General features: G+C 38.7%; 1 protein-coding gene across 4 annotated transcripts in view; it reads right to left on the reverse strand.

Moving 5' to 3' along the window:
- Nucleotides 1-307: 307 nt before the first annotated feature.
- LOC110051918 (uncharacterized) overlaps nucleotides 308-18,948 on the reverse strand; it is a 30,198-nt gene continuing 11,557 nt past the window's right edge. For all 4 annotated transcript variants that reach the window (XM_020758019.2, XM_020758018.2, XM_020758017.2 and 1 more), the window contains exons 2-15: nucleotides 18,497-18,943; nucleotides 16,684-16,831; nucleotides 15,120-15,256; nucleotides 14,361-14,496; nucleotides 13,755-13,850; nucleotides 13,063-13,193; nucleotides 11,979-12,070; nucleotides 11,476-11,560; nucleotides 8,846-8,917; nucleotides 8,208-8,306; nucleotides 7,295-7,414; nucleotides 6,564-6,602; nucleotides 6,015-6,110; nucleotides 308-3,824 (exon numbers count right to left, since the gene is read on the reverse strand). In XM_020758019.2, the coding sequence (XP_020613678.1) occupies nucleotides 3,372-3,824; nucleotides 6,015-6,110; nucleotides 6,564-6,602; nucleotides 7,295-7,414; nucleotides 8,208-8,306; nucleotides 8,846-8,917; nucleotides 11,476-11,560; nucleotides 11,979-12,070; nucleotides 13,063-13,193; nucleotides 13,755-13,850; nucleotides 14,361-14,496; nucleotides 15,120-15,256; nucleotides 16,684-16,831; nucleotides 18,497-18,895 (2,103 nt within the window). In that variant the 5' untranslated portion in view covers nucleotides 18,896-18,943 and the 3' untranslated portion in view covers nucleotides 308-3,371. The remainder of the gene's footprint in view (nucleotides 3,825-6,014; nucleotides 6,111-6,563; nucleotides 6,603-7,294; nucleotides 7,415-8,207; nucleotides 8,307-8,845; nucleotides 8,918-11,475; nucleotides 11,561-11,978; nucleotides 12,071-13,062; nucleotides 13,194-13,754; nucleotides 13,851-14,360; nucleotides 14,497-15,119; nucleotides 15,257-16,683; nucleotides 16,832-18,496; nucleotides 18,944-18,948) is intronic.

Here is an 18,948-nt window from a genome sequence, read left to right on the forward strand (position 1 = left end):
AAACCACCCAAAAAACATAAATCTCCAACCCAGCTTTCTACAATGGGTAATTTTGTTATTCCACTCACTACACATTTTTTCCTATTGACATTTATGATGACCGACTCCGACTCGATGTTTTCAATCTTTTCAACTATGTGGCGACCGAACTTCCACTCTGTCCCGTTCTCAACGTGAAGTCAACCTTCTCACAATGTCCAAAATGGATCATTTTGGTTTCTGGTCAAAAATGCCCCGCACTTAGGTCCAAAAATGGATTTCCTCGGAGATTTAAAATCAGTCAATAATTGATTGTCATGAAACAACCTTTCTTACAAAAATAAACATTTTATTTCATGTAACACTATATGCAATGCACGTTACGGAAAACATTACCAAAAATGTATGATCATCATAGGAAAATATAATTCATTTACATTTCAATTTTGACCAGACTTTTAAATAAATTATATATTTTGAATAATTCACGTAAGTTGCTTTATGTATTCAACAGCTTTTGAGATGGACTAGCCTGCGTAACAAACGCTTCCTTTCCATTTCCAGGCGGGGAGATCAAGCAAGCGAGCGAGCAAACGCACGCACCTGCAGTTCAGCAAAAAATAAAGAGAAGGGGGAGGCGGTGGGGAAAAGCAATAATTTCCTTTGCCCTACCCCGTTCCCCTACTCCTTATTTTTTCGCACTCGCTCGAAGTTCCGTTCCCTTCGTGTGCTTTTGGAAATGAACGCCCGCTACGCATGCCATCTTTTTATAACCTTGTTTTACTCACGCCCCAAGAGCAAAGGAATGCACTGAATTGAAAGCCAACCACACGTGATCTATGTAAAATCCTAACGTGAACACGTGATCTTTGCAAAAGGGATAACATGCACACGTGATCCGTTGTAACCTGCAAACGAGATCTTTGTAAAAAAAAAAAAACACACGAGAACAGAAAACCCTTAAAGATGCCGTTAAATTCTGAAAATAAGCTCCGACTCTTACATGTTATTCCAGCACACCTATCCGCAAATCAAATATTTGAACTTTATAGTATTTCCGTGTAGAACAATATAACCTGGTTAAGGACAAAACGCGCAATATTTCAACACAACAGATTGCAGCATTGCAATTTTGGCTACCATGTTGCAATATTTTGCGTTAAAATATTGCGATGTCTTAAGGCTTAAGATATCCATTTGATAGCTGTGGAGCTTTAACAATTATCCTGCTACGTCGCTCGAAAATTCATGAATTTTCGCAAGGTCTAACAGGATAATAGACCAATTTCGATATATTAAAATTCAGCCTAACACAAAAGACCTCAGCACGAGGCCCTGGGGAATAAACCCAACAAACTCTGTAGTTATTCCCCCTGGGCCTCGTACTGAAGTCTATTGTTTTAGGCTGAATTTTAATATATCGAAATTGGTCTATCATTTAATAGTCAACAAATTGTCTCCGAATTGCATATTTTTACAGCTCGATAACTCTGGTTGTGCAACCCTTTGGAAGGTCTCGGAGTCGGACGAATCTTCTTGAACGCACTTCCAATCATAGCAAACTGATGTCTGTTGAGTACGGAAGACATTAAATGCATTTCTTGATCAAATATAGCCATCGTGACAATTTGTTGAATAACAATATCCGGTATAGTGGTTCGTAAGAAGTTGTTGTACATGGACATACATGCATATTTCATGCTGTAAGTCACCTTGAGATTATTTTCCAACAGTAACAAACAAAATCACTGATCGCAGTGGATTACAAAACCACAAAATGGACAGGGTCAGCTCCTAACCACCTCTTTTACATGGAAACTGACGGAGCAGACCTTAAAGGAGCTCAGTCACGGTTTGCGCAAATTGAAAAGTTTGGCCTCAATTTTTCAAATTCGTCGTTTGTAATCCGTGTTAATCTTCTCCATCCTTAGCCATCCCTGTTCCCTTACGCTTTATCACTATGTCTTTGGTGTTTTTCCATCTTATTAAACTGTTATTTTCAGGTTTCCTACCATTTAAAGGTAATTTTGTATGTGCCCAAAATAACTCAAAATACGGCGACGGAGCAGACCTTAAGTATAGGCCTCTCTTTTATAAACAAAGGTGCTTCGAAGAAGAAAAGAAAATAATGCATATTCTATTGACATGGTCATCCTTTGTACAAAAAAAAAACTTCAAAAATTTAAACAATTGGTCAACCTATACAACAAAATGTACATCAACCCAACCTTACCCAACCCACTTGTACTGAGCCTGTAGTCTCGTGAGATAATCTGCGGTGATCGTAAAGCGTTTACGTCACCAAAATAAAGGGCGTTTACCTCCATGTTCTACCCATATAATTGTCTAATACACTTGTAACCAGAGTATCAAAATTACAAGATTTAAGGGAAAAAGATACATCTCTTTTGTATTCTGACAATCACGTAACAACAACAAGCTTGTGCAGTTGCAAAGGAAGCTCAAGCATGGAAAAGAACCAGGCTTTAACTTGGATTCAAAAAAACTATGTCATCTGTAGCCACATTCACCAGCAAGTCCTTCGCTTTTAATTGTTTAAAAGACTTTTTCGGTGGGATTATTTAATTGTTTAGACTATTTACCAACTCCTATTGATTCACAACTCAGTACCACGGCGGTGTACTGACATCACAAAGTTCTTGGGTTCATTTCGTTGAAGCCTGATTGGTTTCCAGATTTCTTTGCCACCTCTTCAGTTATTACATATTTAACAGCTACGATAACTGTTTTTGTTGACAATTTTAACCATAGCTTCGTGCAATAAAAACTACAAGTTTAAGCTTAAATTTTGAGCCTGTTTAAAATATTTCCAATGTTAGTTTGACTAAATGTACTATGGAGTAAGCCCACCAAATTTCACTTTTACAAAATATCCAAACTTCATTATAATCTGACTGCTTTTCTCTATAACTGGTTTCTTTCTAAGATAAGTCCTCGTGAACCTTTTTGTTTCCCTACCGAGACCAGTGTAAATCTCTCCGTGGTAAAAAAGCACATATTTGTGGCTCATCGACAAATACGCAATCCAGGACATCCTCTAAGACAACTCAAGATTCTCGTTGTTCGCTTTGTTCTTCCGTGCTCGAGAAAGACGTCAGGAAGACCTCACTGATGACGTAATTTTACGGAGATCCTTGAAGTGCTCTGTTTGTTTGTAACTAACCCGGGAAAATTCAAACACGAGCAAGTACCAATCAGCCACTGCATCGATGTCTGTGGAGCTACGTCATCAGAATGGAATTTTTCGCGCCAATTCCAACGCCGTCATCTCTCGAGTTGAGAAGGAGAGAAAGAAATCTGTTTGCACAAGCTAACACAGAGTATTGTCGTCATACAGCCCTTGACTGGCAATAAATAGTATTAACTATAACTTAACTTGATATGTCACCAATTCTGGTATTTATTCGACCGCCAAGCCTTGGACTTCGTCCCACATCAACATCGACCTTTCTCGCGCTCGTCACACTGTCCCCAGACCCCTCTCTGTCAGTCATAGGTGGGTTCGTCCCCGACGTTTTTTTCTCATGTGACAGGGGAGGCAGGCGAAAGGCTAACCCTTTGCGAGCGGACGACTCATCCAGGCTTGATTCTAATGACGTGACTGAAGTCACAGAATTGCGCTGTTTGTCACTGGGTGAGTTAGAAGAGTCCAAGCGATCTCGTGAGACCTTTGTTGAAGTCTCTGGTGAGTTTGAGGCACATCTAACCTTAACAGTTACTCTTGATTGTTGGGGAGCAATGCTAGATGCGTTTAGTTTCTCCCTCTCTTTCTCCAAGCGTTGTTTGTACTCTCGAAGAAACGCCTTGGTCGCTCTTCTACCAGACTAGAGGAAAACGGGGAAATGAAAATAATTCAGCACTACAAGAATCTACATCACATCTCATATGTACTTTCTCATTAGGACATCTATACATTTGAAGACATGACACATCGTCTGTGCATTATCAAGCACACAGATGACAAGAACACTTATGTTCATGTTTGCACGCTAATTAGATGCATCACATCTGTGAGAAGCATCACAAACTGTCATTTTCATGTTACTTCATATTGACAGTATGCGTTGTGTTGACAACGTCGATTAAAAAATGAATTTATATTTTACCTAAGAATCTCGCGGTGCTCTTAAGGTGGCCGAACACAGTTTTCAAGTGCTTATGCCTAATTCACCATTACTTTTAAAATATTTATGCTTTGGCGCCCGTTTTCTGCGAGAGTCAAGGTTAACCACAGAAGGGTTTATTCTCGCATTTTGGCTAAGGGGTGTGCTGTTGCCATGGCAACGGAGCTGGTTGAAAACAAGGCTTAACAAATGGTTTTTGTTTCCTTAAAAGAAATCCAATCGTTAGATTTTTTTCATCATTTGCCCACTACGAATTGACATTAAATCCCTTCTGTCAACGCTGTTCTAATAAAATTTTGACACAGACGATTTTCGTAATTCGCCGTAAATCGTTTTCACTACATGTTCTGTATTATTGAAAATTCCCTATGTCAAAATTCAGATTTTTTGTGATAGATCATTTACGTGGTTTTTGAACTATTTTTTTGCCAAATTTCTTGAAATTCTAACGACTGGATCGTTGGAAATTGGCAAGTTTCTGCAAAAGCAATCGGTCTCAATTTTACGAGCAACTGCGCACGCAGTGCATTTAACTGGGTTGAAAAAGCTGAGAATTGCTGGGTTCTCTGCATCGTTACCTTTTCTAATATATCTTTGTAATAAAAGACTAAAGCCATCAACACACTGCGTTCAAAAATAGAGAAAAATAGCACACATAGTGCGGGTGTTGAGTAAATAAAATGATCGAGGGATCGCTCTATTGACGGCATATTTGTTTTTTCCAATCCTTGTGCGCGCGCTGAATTGCATCAGCAAAGCGCACACGAAAACTGTGTTCGGCCACCTTAAGTCATTTACTTTGTTTATCACTGTCAAAACAATCAGAAAACTAAGTCTGGAACACAGCGAAAAATTTGAAATAGGAATTTTAAAAAATTAGCCGTCGTGGTTCACATTCTCCAGACAACGCAGAATTCGGTCATTTCACTTTGTTGTTTTGCAGAGGAAGGCAAAGAAATGTACCAAGAATTATAACGCACGTGCACAGCCATTGCTCCGCTCATTAAACCTTTTGTTTAGCGACGTTCCCGTCGCCGTTGCCATCGTGGTTTTCTTAAACTCCCTATTTTACAAATGAAGATGCTTATCATAAAGAGCATTAATTTTGTCTCATTGGCGTGCAATCCTTGACGTTTCTGGATGAGACTAAAGAAAAGTATCAACTAGAAGGTAAATAGACTCATGGAAAAACCGTGTACAAATGAAGTTATCGTATCGTATCGATATTGTTTTGATGTGGCACCAAATTCAAATCATGAATAACATGAAAGGAAATCTTTGTAAATCAGTAGGAGCAATTAATCTTGAAATTATGTAGGGTTCAATCCCTACATAGAGCGGGAAAGGCAGAGTATAGGGACTGAACTAATGTCACTAATAGACCACTTTAACGATGTCACACAATGTCAATGTCACACAATGTCAACTGAGGCCCCGTCCACACGTATCCGAATATTTTTGAATCCGCAACTTTTTCTTTCCGGATTCAAAAATTTACCCGTCCACACGTAGCGTATCCAAATCGAAGTCGCCTGTCCACACGCATCCGATGGTATCCGGATTCACTCCAGAGAAACTAGGCCTTCACGTTGTGCCGCCAAATTGGTTTATTGTTCGGTAAGAGACTGGACACGATTTTACTACGTCATCGGACTCGAACATATCCGGATTCGCGGTCCACACGTTATCGGATTCGTTGCGGATTTATTTTTTTCCACTCTGGAGAGCGGATTCAAAAATATCCTGAATGTTTCGTCTTCTTCATACAACTAAGTTAAAAAAAAAAAACCTCCATTGCTCAATTGCTCATGGACTATCGGGAAAAGCGTCGAGCGTTTGAAGAGACGTGTCTGCGTGTACAAGGGACTTCATATGTAGAAAGGGTCTTACTTCAATGAGGAAGAGTTTGTCGGCAGGCTCCAAATTGAAGTCGTTTGTCTCAATGTAATCAGTATCGATGCCAATCGTTCGCTCGACGTCCTTTTTCTGCCGGTAAGAAGGGAAACTAAATGTAAGTGTTTGTAAGTTAATATATTGTACGTAAGTAATGTAATGTATTCTAAGTAGGCAATGCCATGTATTGTAAGTAATGCATGCAAGTGATAAAGCCATTGTAAGTACTGTTACGTAACGCATTGCAAGTAGGTAAAGTCGTATATAGTAAGCGATGCTTGTAAGTTGGTAATATGGTGCATTGTAAGTAGCTAATGTAAAATAACACTTTGTAAGTGATAGATGTAAAGTAGTAATGTGGCGTATTCTAGGTAGATTTAGGGCCTGTCTTCTCAGTGCAAGCATTGTAATGTGAGTGATGTACTGTGAGTGTAATGTTACATATGCAGTGTAAATAAAATTTAAAAAACAAGTAAAAGTAAAACATACACATTAGAAAGTAGCAGAAAACTGCGGCTTTCCAGTAATGCTTTAATCATCACTTACCTCTACATATACTCTCTTCACATTAACAGATAATGCGGTCTAAAAAACGTGGAGAAAAGAAATGTTACGATGTGCTCATTATACACTAAACTACATGTACCACCACGGAACCCCATGCATCAATAATCATAAATGGTTACGTCTACACAGTGCCGAAGTAGGAGTACACACTACGTCATGCTTTGGTCAACTATGTCAAGACAGTCGCAAGTAAGTCTTACATATAATCACATTGTACACGAAATTACTAAGCACGACCTTTTACCGTCTAAATTGGCCCTTTCGAAGTTCAAGCGACAATAAGTAGCGAAGGCGAGGACGGAAAACAGTTAAATTGGGTTTCGTTCTGGAAGGTTTCCACGTTTCGTTGGAATCTCACGAATCTTGCCACCTTGCGAAATTCTAGTTGTACATGTAACAAAGAATAACTGAAAAAGTTTCGTTGTGAACTTTCAGAAGTGTAGCAGCTCTCGTAAGCTTGTAATTCTCTTCATTGTTAGCAGCTGTTATTGTTTTAGGGCTAGGGGCATTGTTTCTGTTGTTTGTTCCATTGTTCTCTCAAAGGGTAGCACGCCATTCATGTGAGACCTTACGACAGCTGCTACATCAACCCGAACTTTGCCTTGAGCCTCTTCATAACGGTTTTAGTACGTTTCTGTTTTGAATTAAATTTCATTATTTCTGGATGGGGCGAACATCCAACAAAGGTAATCCCAAACAGTTAAACTGACCTGTAGTGTTTGTATAAACTCTCCTAAATGTTTGATATCCTTTCTAGCATAGCCCAAAAATCTTGTTTGAAGGTTTACCCCCTTTTTCTCAATAAACGCCATTAATTCTTGAAAGGTGATCTGCAAAGGAAAATAAACTTATATTACAGTGAAATGAAATCACCATGAAACAATTATAAGCCCGAGCTTGTCATACAGTAAGGTATAAAGAAGTTATGTTGGTTACCACGGCATATGACGTCATAAGATATCATTAGATCCGCCATCTTGGGTTTGAGTAATTTCTTATGACGCCAGAAAAGAGTTAGTTTACAAGAACAGTGTGTATCTAAAAGTGTTAAGTGCAGGTGATAGCACCTGGGTTTATCTAAATTTCGAATTCAAGTTTCAAGTTGAAGTTTCTTAATTTCCACACTACAAAATAAAGATTAAACAGAGATTAAAAAAACATAGAGCTTACAAAGGAGTTCACGTAACTGATCTTATAAAATCATATTTACTTCATGTACCTAGTGAACATAAATCTTACGAAGAGAAAATGAAATGAGCATGTGGCCTGGAATGCCACGACACATCCGGGACTTTCATACAGGGTCCGCGCGAAAATTCAAACCAATTAGCGCACAAAATAAAGAAAATGACCTGAAAATGGCTAACACCGTGTGGGTTTTGCGCATTTTTTAACTTGTTTATACTACTTTGCTTTCACAGTAGTCAGCATATTGCTTTTGTAGAACGCAAAACACTGCAGTCATGGAATAAACAGTAAGTCTCGGAACATTCTGTAAGGATCTAACTTTTGGAGCAACAAGCTTTTGAACAGACTACACTGAGTCGCTCTCTACGAGCTATTTTATTATAAGCCCCCATGTAAGGTCTCCGATTGCACTCCAACCTAAGAATCCTCTCTCACCTCCCCGTCTTCGTCTGTATCCAGCTCTTCAAAAGCTGCCTTGTAATCGGCATCAGGACCAAACAACAACTCCGCATCATCTTTGGTAAACTCTAAAGGCTGTTTTAGATAAGAACAATGAATATAAACACCATACCTTGAAGAGCACCGCAATTTTAGGTTTACGAAACTCTACCGACTTTACATGCACAACCTTCATCCCTTTGATTTCAATCTCGCAAACTCTTATGGCAAACAAACAGCCTCAAAATGGAGAAGAAATTCATGTGCAACCCTTCTTGTTGCTAGCAGTTTGAAGAAAAAATCGTCACACGATCGAGGACTTACTATCATAGTAAAAGCAGAGAGTCGTTTTACAAGTATTTCTCCAAATGTCACGAACTAATGGGTAAAAGAGTTCCTTTTCTTCAGCATTTGAAAAATTTTACGACAGCGCTTCCTCTTTGCAGTGTGAAAGATTTCCTTCAGAGCAAAGGTAAAAACGCACTGAAGAGGAAACTAACGAAAAAGGGGCTCAGAAATATGACGATTCCTTGGTGCTCGTAAAACGGGAAAACTCGCTAAGTGACTCGTTAAGATATTCCACCCTATTTTGAGCGAAAACAAATAGATGTCTTTGGAAACGTTTCTTTACTTACATTCCTAAAAACTCCTCTTAATTCTTTTAAATTAATAATGCTGTCTTCATCTAGATTGTTCCTTTGTAGTTCCTGCAAGAAAGACGTTGTCACTTAATTGTTAGAATACACTGTACTTGACGCGATAACCAAAGTGGATGCATGCCTGGTTGTTCAAAGACTGGACAATTCTATCTCCACGATAAATCTGTGTCCAGTACACAAGGTTCACGCTTGAGCCAGAGAGTTTTTGTTACCATCATCTGATAGGTCACATGCTGCCATCAAAACGACAATGTGAAACTGTAGTCAAATTCTGTCGAGTTCTACTTGTGAATCTAACTGGTTCAATTCTAACTTAAGTACAATTGAGTCACAGTAGAGTAATTGTATCAGTTAATGTACATTGTAATTCTTCTTTAATTAAGTAGCACCTTTTGGTTGAGAAAATGCAGAAAAATTATCACCACATTTTGTTTTCATTATGTAATTGTTCGTATCATAAATTGTCTTCCACTAACACAATCAAGGATGGAAATTTATTATCTCTGTTATCTCTCAGTTAGTACGTGCGTTGTGATTGGTCAGTTTAGCGGGCCGTGTTCCACTGTACGGCCCGCTAAAATTTAAGGTTACTTCCCACCTTCAGAGGTCAAAAAAAATCGTTTTTTCTTTTATTTGACAAAACTTAAGTTCGTCATTTTATCTAGTGTTTCCAATGGGAAAGCATTAAAAATCTCAAAAAGCGGCCGAGTTATTTGGAAAAAACGTATTTTCAAATAAAGTTAATAAACTAGGAAGGTGTCATAATCTTGTCAACGGGGTAGAACCCTGGGGAAATTTTCGCGGCAAACGCTCATCGCTCGTATTTCGTGTCATTTGCATATTTTTATTTACATCACGCACTTGACAAAAATTCCCACGTGAAAGCTCTTTACGCTAACTCCTATGGAAAAACCAAAAGCAGAAAAAAGTCCTTGGGTAAAGAAAACGAAAAAAACAGGCCCAGAGAGGAAAGAAAAAGTTCCATATTGTCAAGGAAAGAAAAAAAAAACAGAACCCTTGCCGGGAGTGACAAAGGCTCTTGGTTTGGCCAAACGCCTTCGACAATCTCGGCATCTGCTGAAGATCCGGAGCGTTCAAATATCCTTGGAACAAGTAGCTTAAAAATCAAAGTCAACGTCAGTGCAGGCTGCGAACAAGATTCTTCGTCGGAATCTGGCGGAAGCGATGAAGAAAATGAAACCTACCTGGGGGAACTCATTTCAGCAATAAAGGTATTTCCTAAGCTGTCCGTCGATTTCTTAACGTCTTGTTTTTCAGCGGCACATTTTCCGCCTTGAACATTTTTGGCGCGTATTTTGCCTTTGCCTTTGCCTTTGCCTTTGGCGTCTTTGCCCATTATATTACGTCGCCGTCCTAAACTGAACTCCACTGAGCGAGATAAAAAAAACATGTTGCAATGCGATGCTTTTCCCGGGAAATCTTGATCTATTGTCAGAGACACTAGGAGGTCCTGTTTTTGCATTGGTTGCGGTTTTATTAGGCGTGATAATCTCCGGGCGTGGCGCTAGTTGTTTACGAACCCTTACAAGCTAAAATCTCGGATTTGATTTTTGGCGGAATACATCCACTTTGAGCGAATTTATAGGGTATGCAGATTTGACGGATTTTCGTGAAATTTCGCCAGAACATTTCAGAGATAATGACAAACCAAAGTGTGTCGGGAAATTTTGATATTTAACACATTTTTCCCGTGGCGTCCATTTACGCAACACGTCTCGCATATTTTTAGCTACTCCAACTTTAGATGTGGATATCTAGACAACCAATCAGAATATCGAAAAAGCCCGACACACTTTTGTTGATTGATGCCTTGTGAATAAGACTGTGCAGCCATTTCGCTCGAACTGCGGAATCCGATAGCCTATAAATTCAATAGAAGAAGCCTCGGTCGTTTCACGCCTTACCGCCTCCTGACACTTCCTAAAAGAAAACATTGCTGAAATTGTATTTTTTTCGTAAAGTACAGTTGTTAAGCTTTCTTATGATATATAGTTTATTGGGGTTTTATTGAAACTGACGCGCGTACGATTTTTTTCCCAAAGGGCACCCGCGAAGGTGGGAAGTAACCTTAATGCTTTTGTTGCCAAAATGTTTCGTGATTTATCACGAATTGTTCTTAACTTTTGTACCAAGTAAAAGTTTAAAATTTTCTTTTACTTTAAATAGTTTATTAAAACGTGCTAACGACTTAACAACGATTTCAAATTGACTTGTTTTGCTTTCGAAGTGCCGCAGAAATTTGAAGCCGTTTCGCGTGAATAAAAATCGTTCCCGAAGCCGTCAGACACACCGTAGAGATAAAATAAATATCTTACTAACCTCGTCTTCTCGGTCCGTACTGTAAGTTACGGATTCTCGTTTTTTTCCCCGTCGATTTATGGCCCGCACGCTTTAGCGCTTGGGCCATAAATCGAAGGGGAAAAAACTCGGTTAGTAAGAGGTATGTATTCCACGTATCTGAGCTTTCCCGTCTTCCCCAATACACCCCTCCCTTAACACTCCTGAAGACGTTGTATAAAATTCCGAGGACCTAACTCCTAAAACATGGACTGTCCATTGTCAGTGAAAGGAAACCCTGCACATACCGCCATAAATCTACCAACAGCTTTCACCATGGTTTGATGTTCCTGATGCATTATGGCTTGCTGATGCTGCAATTTAAGTCTTTGTCTGAAAAATGAACCAAACAAGATTATCAGAAAAATGTGAAGTACACTGTACAGTGTGGAGGTGGGGTGGCCTCATGGTTAGTGTGCTAGGGTGGAGCCCTCGCCAGGGGTCACTGTGTTGTGTTCTTGGGCAGGAGACTTTACTCTCAGGGTCTGCTGGAATGCTGAGGGGGGGATGGCTATGCAATGGACAAGCATCACTTTCAGGAGGGGGGAGTAGAAATAATCCTTAGGCTAGTCATTTCATGCTACAGAAACCAGGATAAGTTCTGGCTGGTGGGCCACCAGGCCTACACTGTAAAATGTGGTTAAAACATCACAATATGTGCGACCATCGCTGGAAAAGTGCTCCACAATGTATGTTACTATGGTAATATTATGATAAATATTATAATAAGAATAATACATGTAATTATTACTTTGCTAGTTTGGTGACAGGTGGTTTTGGAGGCTTGTTGCCTTCACGTTCTGTAAGCAGAGTCTTCATTAATTCTGTCTCAGTATGGGAATACTGTAACAAAAGAGAAAAAAAAAATACATAAAGCATTCAGCTGCAAGCTAAGTATGGTCATTGCAATATAAGGCCCAGTTAAACTGGGAATGTTTTTTTGCAACTTATGTTGCAGTTTTGTTCCAACAGAGGTTGCATAATAAGATACTTAGGGGGGTCATGTATGGCCAATATAAGTCAATGTTGCATTCAACAACAGTAGCGGGGGTGCTATATAAGGCAGTTTCTGATCTACATGTGTTTACAACTTGTCTTTAATTTCGTTAAATTTACAAGTTGCAAGCTAAGTTAAAAAAAGACAACCCCTTGAACTAACATGTCTTACAACAAAGAGACATGTTCTGTTCAAATTCTGGGTTTTGCACAGTGACACATGTACATGCACTTACATGGCACAAAATATCATAACTTAATTGAAAATAGTGACTTAAAGAGACATATCAATATCCCATCTTTGCCGTGTGATCCTAGAGGTGTTCAACAGAGTGAGGTTTATGACATGTAACATGTTACTGTATGCACAAAGTAGAGTTCACTTACTGTACGCAAAAGTGTCCACTACTGGAGGTTACCTACTCATGAAGGGGGGAGGGGAGACGTCTACTCAAATAGACTACGAGTAGTCCCTCTTTTGCTTAGTCCACTGAGCGAGACCGGAAATAAATCGCATAGAAAAAATGGCCCTGTGAATTTTTTCTCTCATATGACAGACTAAGCAAAAGAGGGGCCACTGGTAGTCTACTACTCAAGGGAGGGTGACTCCACTCAGGACCGTCATTGTCTTGGTCTTCACAAACTAAACAAACTTGATGCTTTGTGGGTGAATTACATGTACAGCTGTATGTCAACAAAAGGAAGTTCACCCGTAACACCAAAGGCCCAGGTGTTGCAGGTTGTGGTCCTTATCACAACCTTTATGAAAAGTGTCCGTGTACAATACAAACAGTTTCTGGCTGTCAAGTGCCATTTCTTTCAAATGTTTCATTACTTACCAAAACTATTCCTAATGTTTTTGAGTTCCATGTCCCAAACCTCTCTGACTTTTCAAAGAGCTTTGCAAAGTCTTCAAGAGGTTGCAGTTTCTTGAAAAATGTGTCTTTAGGGTCCATGGACAACCACCAACCTTAAGGAAATTTTAAAAAAAGGCACGTGCACATCAGCAAAGAAACTAAATTATTCATTAAATTACAACATTTAGAGAGGAAGCCACACTGGCCTCAGCTGGTTTTCATGTTGGTTCTCTATCCTGGTCAAATTGGAATTTCGAGTGTTGGTTTCTCTGGAGGGAGGAAAACTGGAGAACCTTGAGAAAAACCCTCGGAGCAAGGCGAGAACCAGCAACAAACTCAACCCACATATGGCACCAGGCCACAACCGAACCCTGGCCACACTGGTGGAAGGCCAGCGCTCTCACCACTGCACCATCCCTGCTCCACAAAAGGATTGACCAAAGTATTAATCATACACTTGCTGAGTTCCGATTGGCTAAGAGGAATGCAATCGCATTTACAATCACATGAATTAAAGAATGTATTCATTGCACCTATAAACGTTCTCTCTATAATAGCAAAAAAGTAATGCAGATGTCCTTAATCCTTTTCTAGGAATCAAAAACTACATATTAAATTTTTTTCAATTGTTAAAAATGTAGCTTAAGTTTAATCTCCAAGCTTTAAGTACATACCATCAAATGCATGAATCGGGTAATTGCACAAAAGTCCTCCATCGACATAAACATCTTCATAGTCATTGTTTATTTCACGTACACACTGGAATACACCTGAAATATAAAAACCTCACATTGTTAACTGTCACTACATCTAGATTGCAGTATTTATGGTTCCAGGATGGCCTTCAGAGTCTGTGACTCCTTCACTGGTTCAAAGCAATTTATTGCTCACTTAATTTGAGTGCAAAGGAGAAACTGCTTGCACAGAATAATACAAAAATCATGCACTTTCACAAATAATTTTCACAAATAATTTTATTTTTAACTGATGTACTGCCCAATTCTAAAGACTGCAATCATTTTAATAAATTTTAACGATTAAAAGTACTTAAAAGTAGAGTGTAATATATATTCACTAATAACAGTACAATGAACATGAATAGAGCAGTTTTCACTTGAGTGTCGAACACTACATGTGCATTACTGCGCCGCATCATTGGCTTAAAAAAGTCAAACCGCTTTTTCATCCAATCAAAAGTAAAACCCAAACAAAATGTTTGCTTATTAATATTTCTGTAATATGTATTTCTATAAAATGTGATCCAGCAAGAGTTTACTAACCTGGGAGTGCAACTGACATTCTAACAGCTCTTCTTATTGGTGTATTTGGTGTTGTCTTGGGGTGAAAGTACTCCACTGACATCTGATTCAAGTTGGTAACAACGATGCAGAGTTCTTTACCAAACCTCTCCCATACCTACATGTACGTGTATTGACAACAAATAAACTGTTAACGCATATTCTCCCAACTAGTACATGTACTATAAGAAATGTACAGAGACCAACAACGAGAATTTGTATGTTGACCCTGGGGAGTACCCCCTATAATGGCCCATATGGAGAGGCTCTGCCTGAAAGGGGTAACATTTTCAGGCTTCAGGTATATAAAAGGTTAGGAATTTCACAAGTTGAAGTATATGAAAGGGTAGGGAAATCTGTCATTTAGTTATTTTAAAGGGCCTTTGCTTAAACTGTTTCAAGCAGACGCACCTTATGACAAGAAGACTTCCTTCTTAACCGATTCATTTCTAAAACAGGCCAGTTGTGAAAGTATGGGAAAGGGATACCTTTTTCAATTAAAGGCATACAAAAGGGACACCTTTTCTGTCAAAAATAGTATACAACAGAGTAAGGGGTTGGACCTCGGGGTGGAGCCTCCAGGTATAGAACTTTATAGAGTTAACCCCCCCCCCCTCCCCCCGTTCCGAGAGATGTTGACATATCAGAGCTATTAAAAAGGGATAATACATCATCAAATTCTCCCAGCTAGTACATCAAGAATGATGGACACCAGTAAGGAGAATTTATTTGTTGACTCACCTCTTTGAATGTAATATCACTATCACCAGTCCTCTCTTTAAGCTGCTCACCAAACCATCTCAACATCCTCTTTCCAGGATTCCATCCAAATCCCTTGAGCAAGTTAGGAAGAAGGCTACAGTATCCACAATTGTGATCTGTGAACAACAAAAAAAGATTTGGTTATTACATTCATGTGAAAGGACAGTGCCATCCCACAAATCAGTCATAAGACTAGAGCCACAGGGCTATAAGGTAGGGCTTCCACTGGAGTTTGTGACTCCTGATCTGGGATCTAATTAATGCAGTCAAACATTTACATGGATGACAACATGGTGCTCACTATTTTCCTGTTCTATACACCATAAAACAAATTTAGTTGTATTTGTAAGGGTGCATTCCATTGGGATGATCTGGATCTGGATCTGGATCAGTGATATCAGATCATCAGGATTATGGTGCATCAAAGGAACCCATGAAATCACTCTGAGCAAGGGTTCATCAGTTCCTTTTACCTATCATGATCTGAGTGATCTTGGATCGTAGATCCTAACAAGGCTCATTCCAAAGGAAAATTAATTAACCCTAAGAAACTACAGGGCCAATGAGTACGCTATGTCTTAAGACAGAAATATGGTACAGGAGTGCATGTCCTGTATGTTAGTCTTGAGAGAAGGAGGTGAGAAAAGTAATTTATGTCCACAGGGGCTTAACCAGTTACCAAAAAGAAATGTTTGGGAGGACTATGAATCAACACAGACAGCTGCTAAACCATTGAAAAGAGATACAGCACTTATGGTTTACAAATATTATTAGATTTCTGGTTTTTGTTGCCCTTGATGGAAATAGGAACAACAAACAAATGGTACACTGAGTTTTCCAGTGGTTCATATATGTATCAAGTGGGATAAAATAACTACCTCCAAATGAAGTCTACAATTTCCAATTGAAATTTCCCAAATTTGCTGTGGTATTCGCTTTTCGAAAAAACTTCTCAGGATTTTGGTAAGCCCCTAAGATTAGGAGAAGTGATAAAAAAAATGTGTATAGGGAAGATATCTGTTTACAAACATTGCTTTTGCTATTTAACTGTACAAAAAGTTAATCAAAAGAACTTTTAGTTTGACCAGTCAATAGTTCTCTGGCAGTTGGCATACTAATAAAATAGGTGACATCACAGTAGCTGATACATTGTTTTTGTATCTTTGCTACATTGTTCACGTATCATAGTAAATGGTTTGAACCCAGGACTATCAGTTATTCATATAGTGTGATTGTCCGGCTGAGGGTCACCAACAACAGTTCTTTTCAGAACTAACCTCACCCAGGCAATCACACTATACAAACTATTGTTCACATGAATGTTGTAGGTCAAAAAGAAATTAAGGTTAAAATGATTTTAACCTAGTTTGATTCTCAATTTCCTATGTCTTCTTACCCTAATATTATTATTCATGATCCATAAATAATTAGGGTTAAGAGACAAAGGAATTTCATTTTGACCCACCACATATATCTGTTTTCACACATCAGCAAGATTAGACATTACACAGCAAAATTATTATTATGCACTCAGTCAGCTCACCTACTAAAATTCTTCGTAGATCCTGCTCAAGAAATTCTCTCAGCTCACGAGAGTCATAACCAAGAGCTATAAGTGTTGCAATGATCGCTCCTGCACTAGCGCCAGCCACTCTTTTGATACTCTTCATGACACCAGCAGTCTCTAACACCTGTCAGATCAATAAAGGAAAATTATACGACTTTCATGTACATGAGAGGTCACTTGTTGTAATATCATATATTGTAATATAGCCATAGCGGAAGTTTAAGGTTTGAATTGAAAAGCATTCAAAACAAAACTCTCCACCTGACTGCCTTCATGTCACCCTTGCTAATTATTTGTTTCCTCACATCCCAATTTCCATAAGTATGCCTTGCCATTATTTTTAGTTTATTTATTTGACAACGATGACATTAAGTTGTCAAAACGTCATGTTGCGTTTTTTTGGTTAATTCTCTCGCTAACCTGACAAAAGAAAATATTTAAAAAATAACCTACTCCTTCTATAGTTGGGGTATATCCTTAAATTATAGCTTCATTTGCAGCTCTTGGTACATGGGTTATTTATTGTTACATATTTACTTGACCATCAAAGTTTCTAAGCAAAAAGTTGCAAAAAAAGAGGGGGATATAATTATATGCTAAAAGACCTTCAAACTTTTGCTGTTCAAGTAAATTTGATACAAGCTGATTAAATATTTTAAGCGTTGGTATTTTCTGCATTTAATTTAGTTCCACTACAAAATGTTAGTTCAAAACTTCTCTTTACAATCTTTTAGTTCCTGTCCTGACCTTACCGAATTAATCATATTCCACTAACGTACAGTGTTTAGTCATATACAAAGAAGACTGATCATCACACACAATGTACGGTCTTACAAATTTCATCAAATAAGTCAAACCTTGACAGTGAATTACACGCTCCAACCCATAAGAACTACAAGGCCATTAGAACACGTTTGTCAAGTCTCACGAATAATACATATTCGTGTTTTGAAAAATCTTCCTGACCTCAAAAATAATACCTCAGATCGATGAACTATCGCTCAGTCTGATGTATTTCTGTGTTAACGAATCAAACAAAAATAAAAACAAATACATGGATCGTCAGATATCGCTTTGCGAAATTTTTCGTTCAACCAACATGATGTACAATTCCCTCAAATATTGACACACATGCTGAGCGGCAAAGAAGACCTTCGTCTCGGGGAACATTTTCCACAGAAAACTATCCTGTTATCGAGGAGTACAGTAGAAGCAATTATTTCCTTTCCTTGTGGTAGACATCTTGACAGAAGCAAATTATGATTACATAAGTTAATATGTATTCACCCAATATCGTAGTTAACTTACTGCTGTATGTTAATTAATGAAGTGATTCACTCAAAACTTGAAGCACACAATCGACCTATATCAGTATTTTCTCTTAAATGGAGTGAAGAAATTTCAAAACTTTTCACAGTCCCTAAACAGGACATAAGATTTTGTGTTCTTCATATTTTTCGCAGATTGAGTAAACTAAATCTTGTCACCTAATAGCGTTTCTGAGCTTAAGAGCTAAGCTTACATGTAAGAGTTAACTTACTATACGCGAAGGAATTCACGGTCAACAAGTAAATTTTGATTTAGAGAAAGATGCGGCTGTCTAACGCAAACTAAGATTAATATCGGAATAAAAACATGCCGGAAACTTAAACTGACTAATATGATTCAAGTGGAAGTTCCATGGAAAATTCTTTGTGACCGCGCGGTAGCGAAGGAATCTGTGACCTTCATTTATCAAAACAAAAGAACACAACAACACAAAATAAAGGCATAAATGGAGAAAACATACCTGAAGTGCACCAACATAAGCCATTCCCTTGTTCCCACCGCCTTCGAACACCAAATTTTCAAATGGGAAAGGAAATCCTTTATAGATGTCTTCCTCATAAGAAGTACTCCCGCGCCGAACTCGTTCCGTTGTCTCAGCAGCTTTTAGCGAACCTACACTACCAAGCAACGTAGCCGCTTCGAAGAAAGTGTTCGGATCTAAAGAAGTCTTGGACACATTCCTCACTTTTCCATTCAGCATCTCATGATGTTTGACGTTCCCGTTCACATTCCTGTTGGCCATTCGAGCGATATCTGTTGGTTCGATTTTCCTACTCTCATGAAACTTTCTGGACGAAGAAACCCTTCTCACAGCTCCATGGATCACCCCATTAGCGTTTTGATCTGTTGTTCTGTGCATAGCCGGGGGAGACTATCCCACAATGCGTTGCGGAGCACCCGGTGGCATCTGTA

Source organism: Orbicella faveolata, unplaced genomic scaffold (genome assembly GCF_042242905.1).
Source record: "Orbicella faveolata isolate gen_17 unplaced genomic scaffold, um_ofav_v1 contig_13, whole genome shotgun sequence".
NCBI lineage: Eukaryota > Metazoa > Cnidaria > Anthozoa > Scleractinia > Merulinidae > Orbicella > Orbicella faveolata.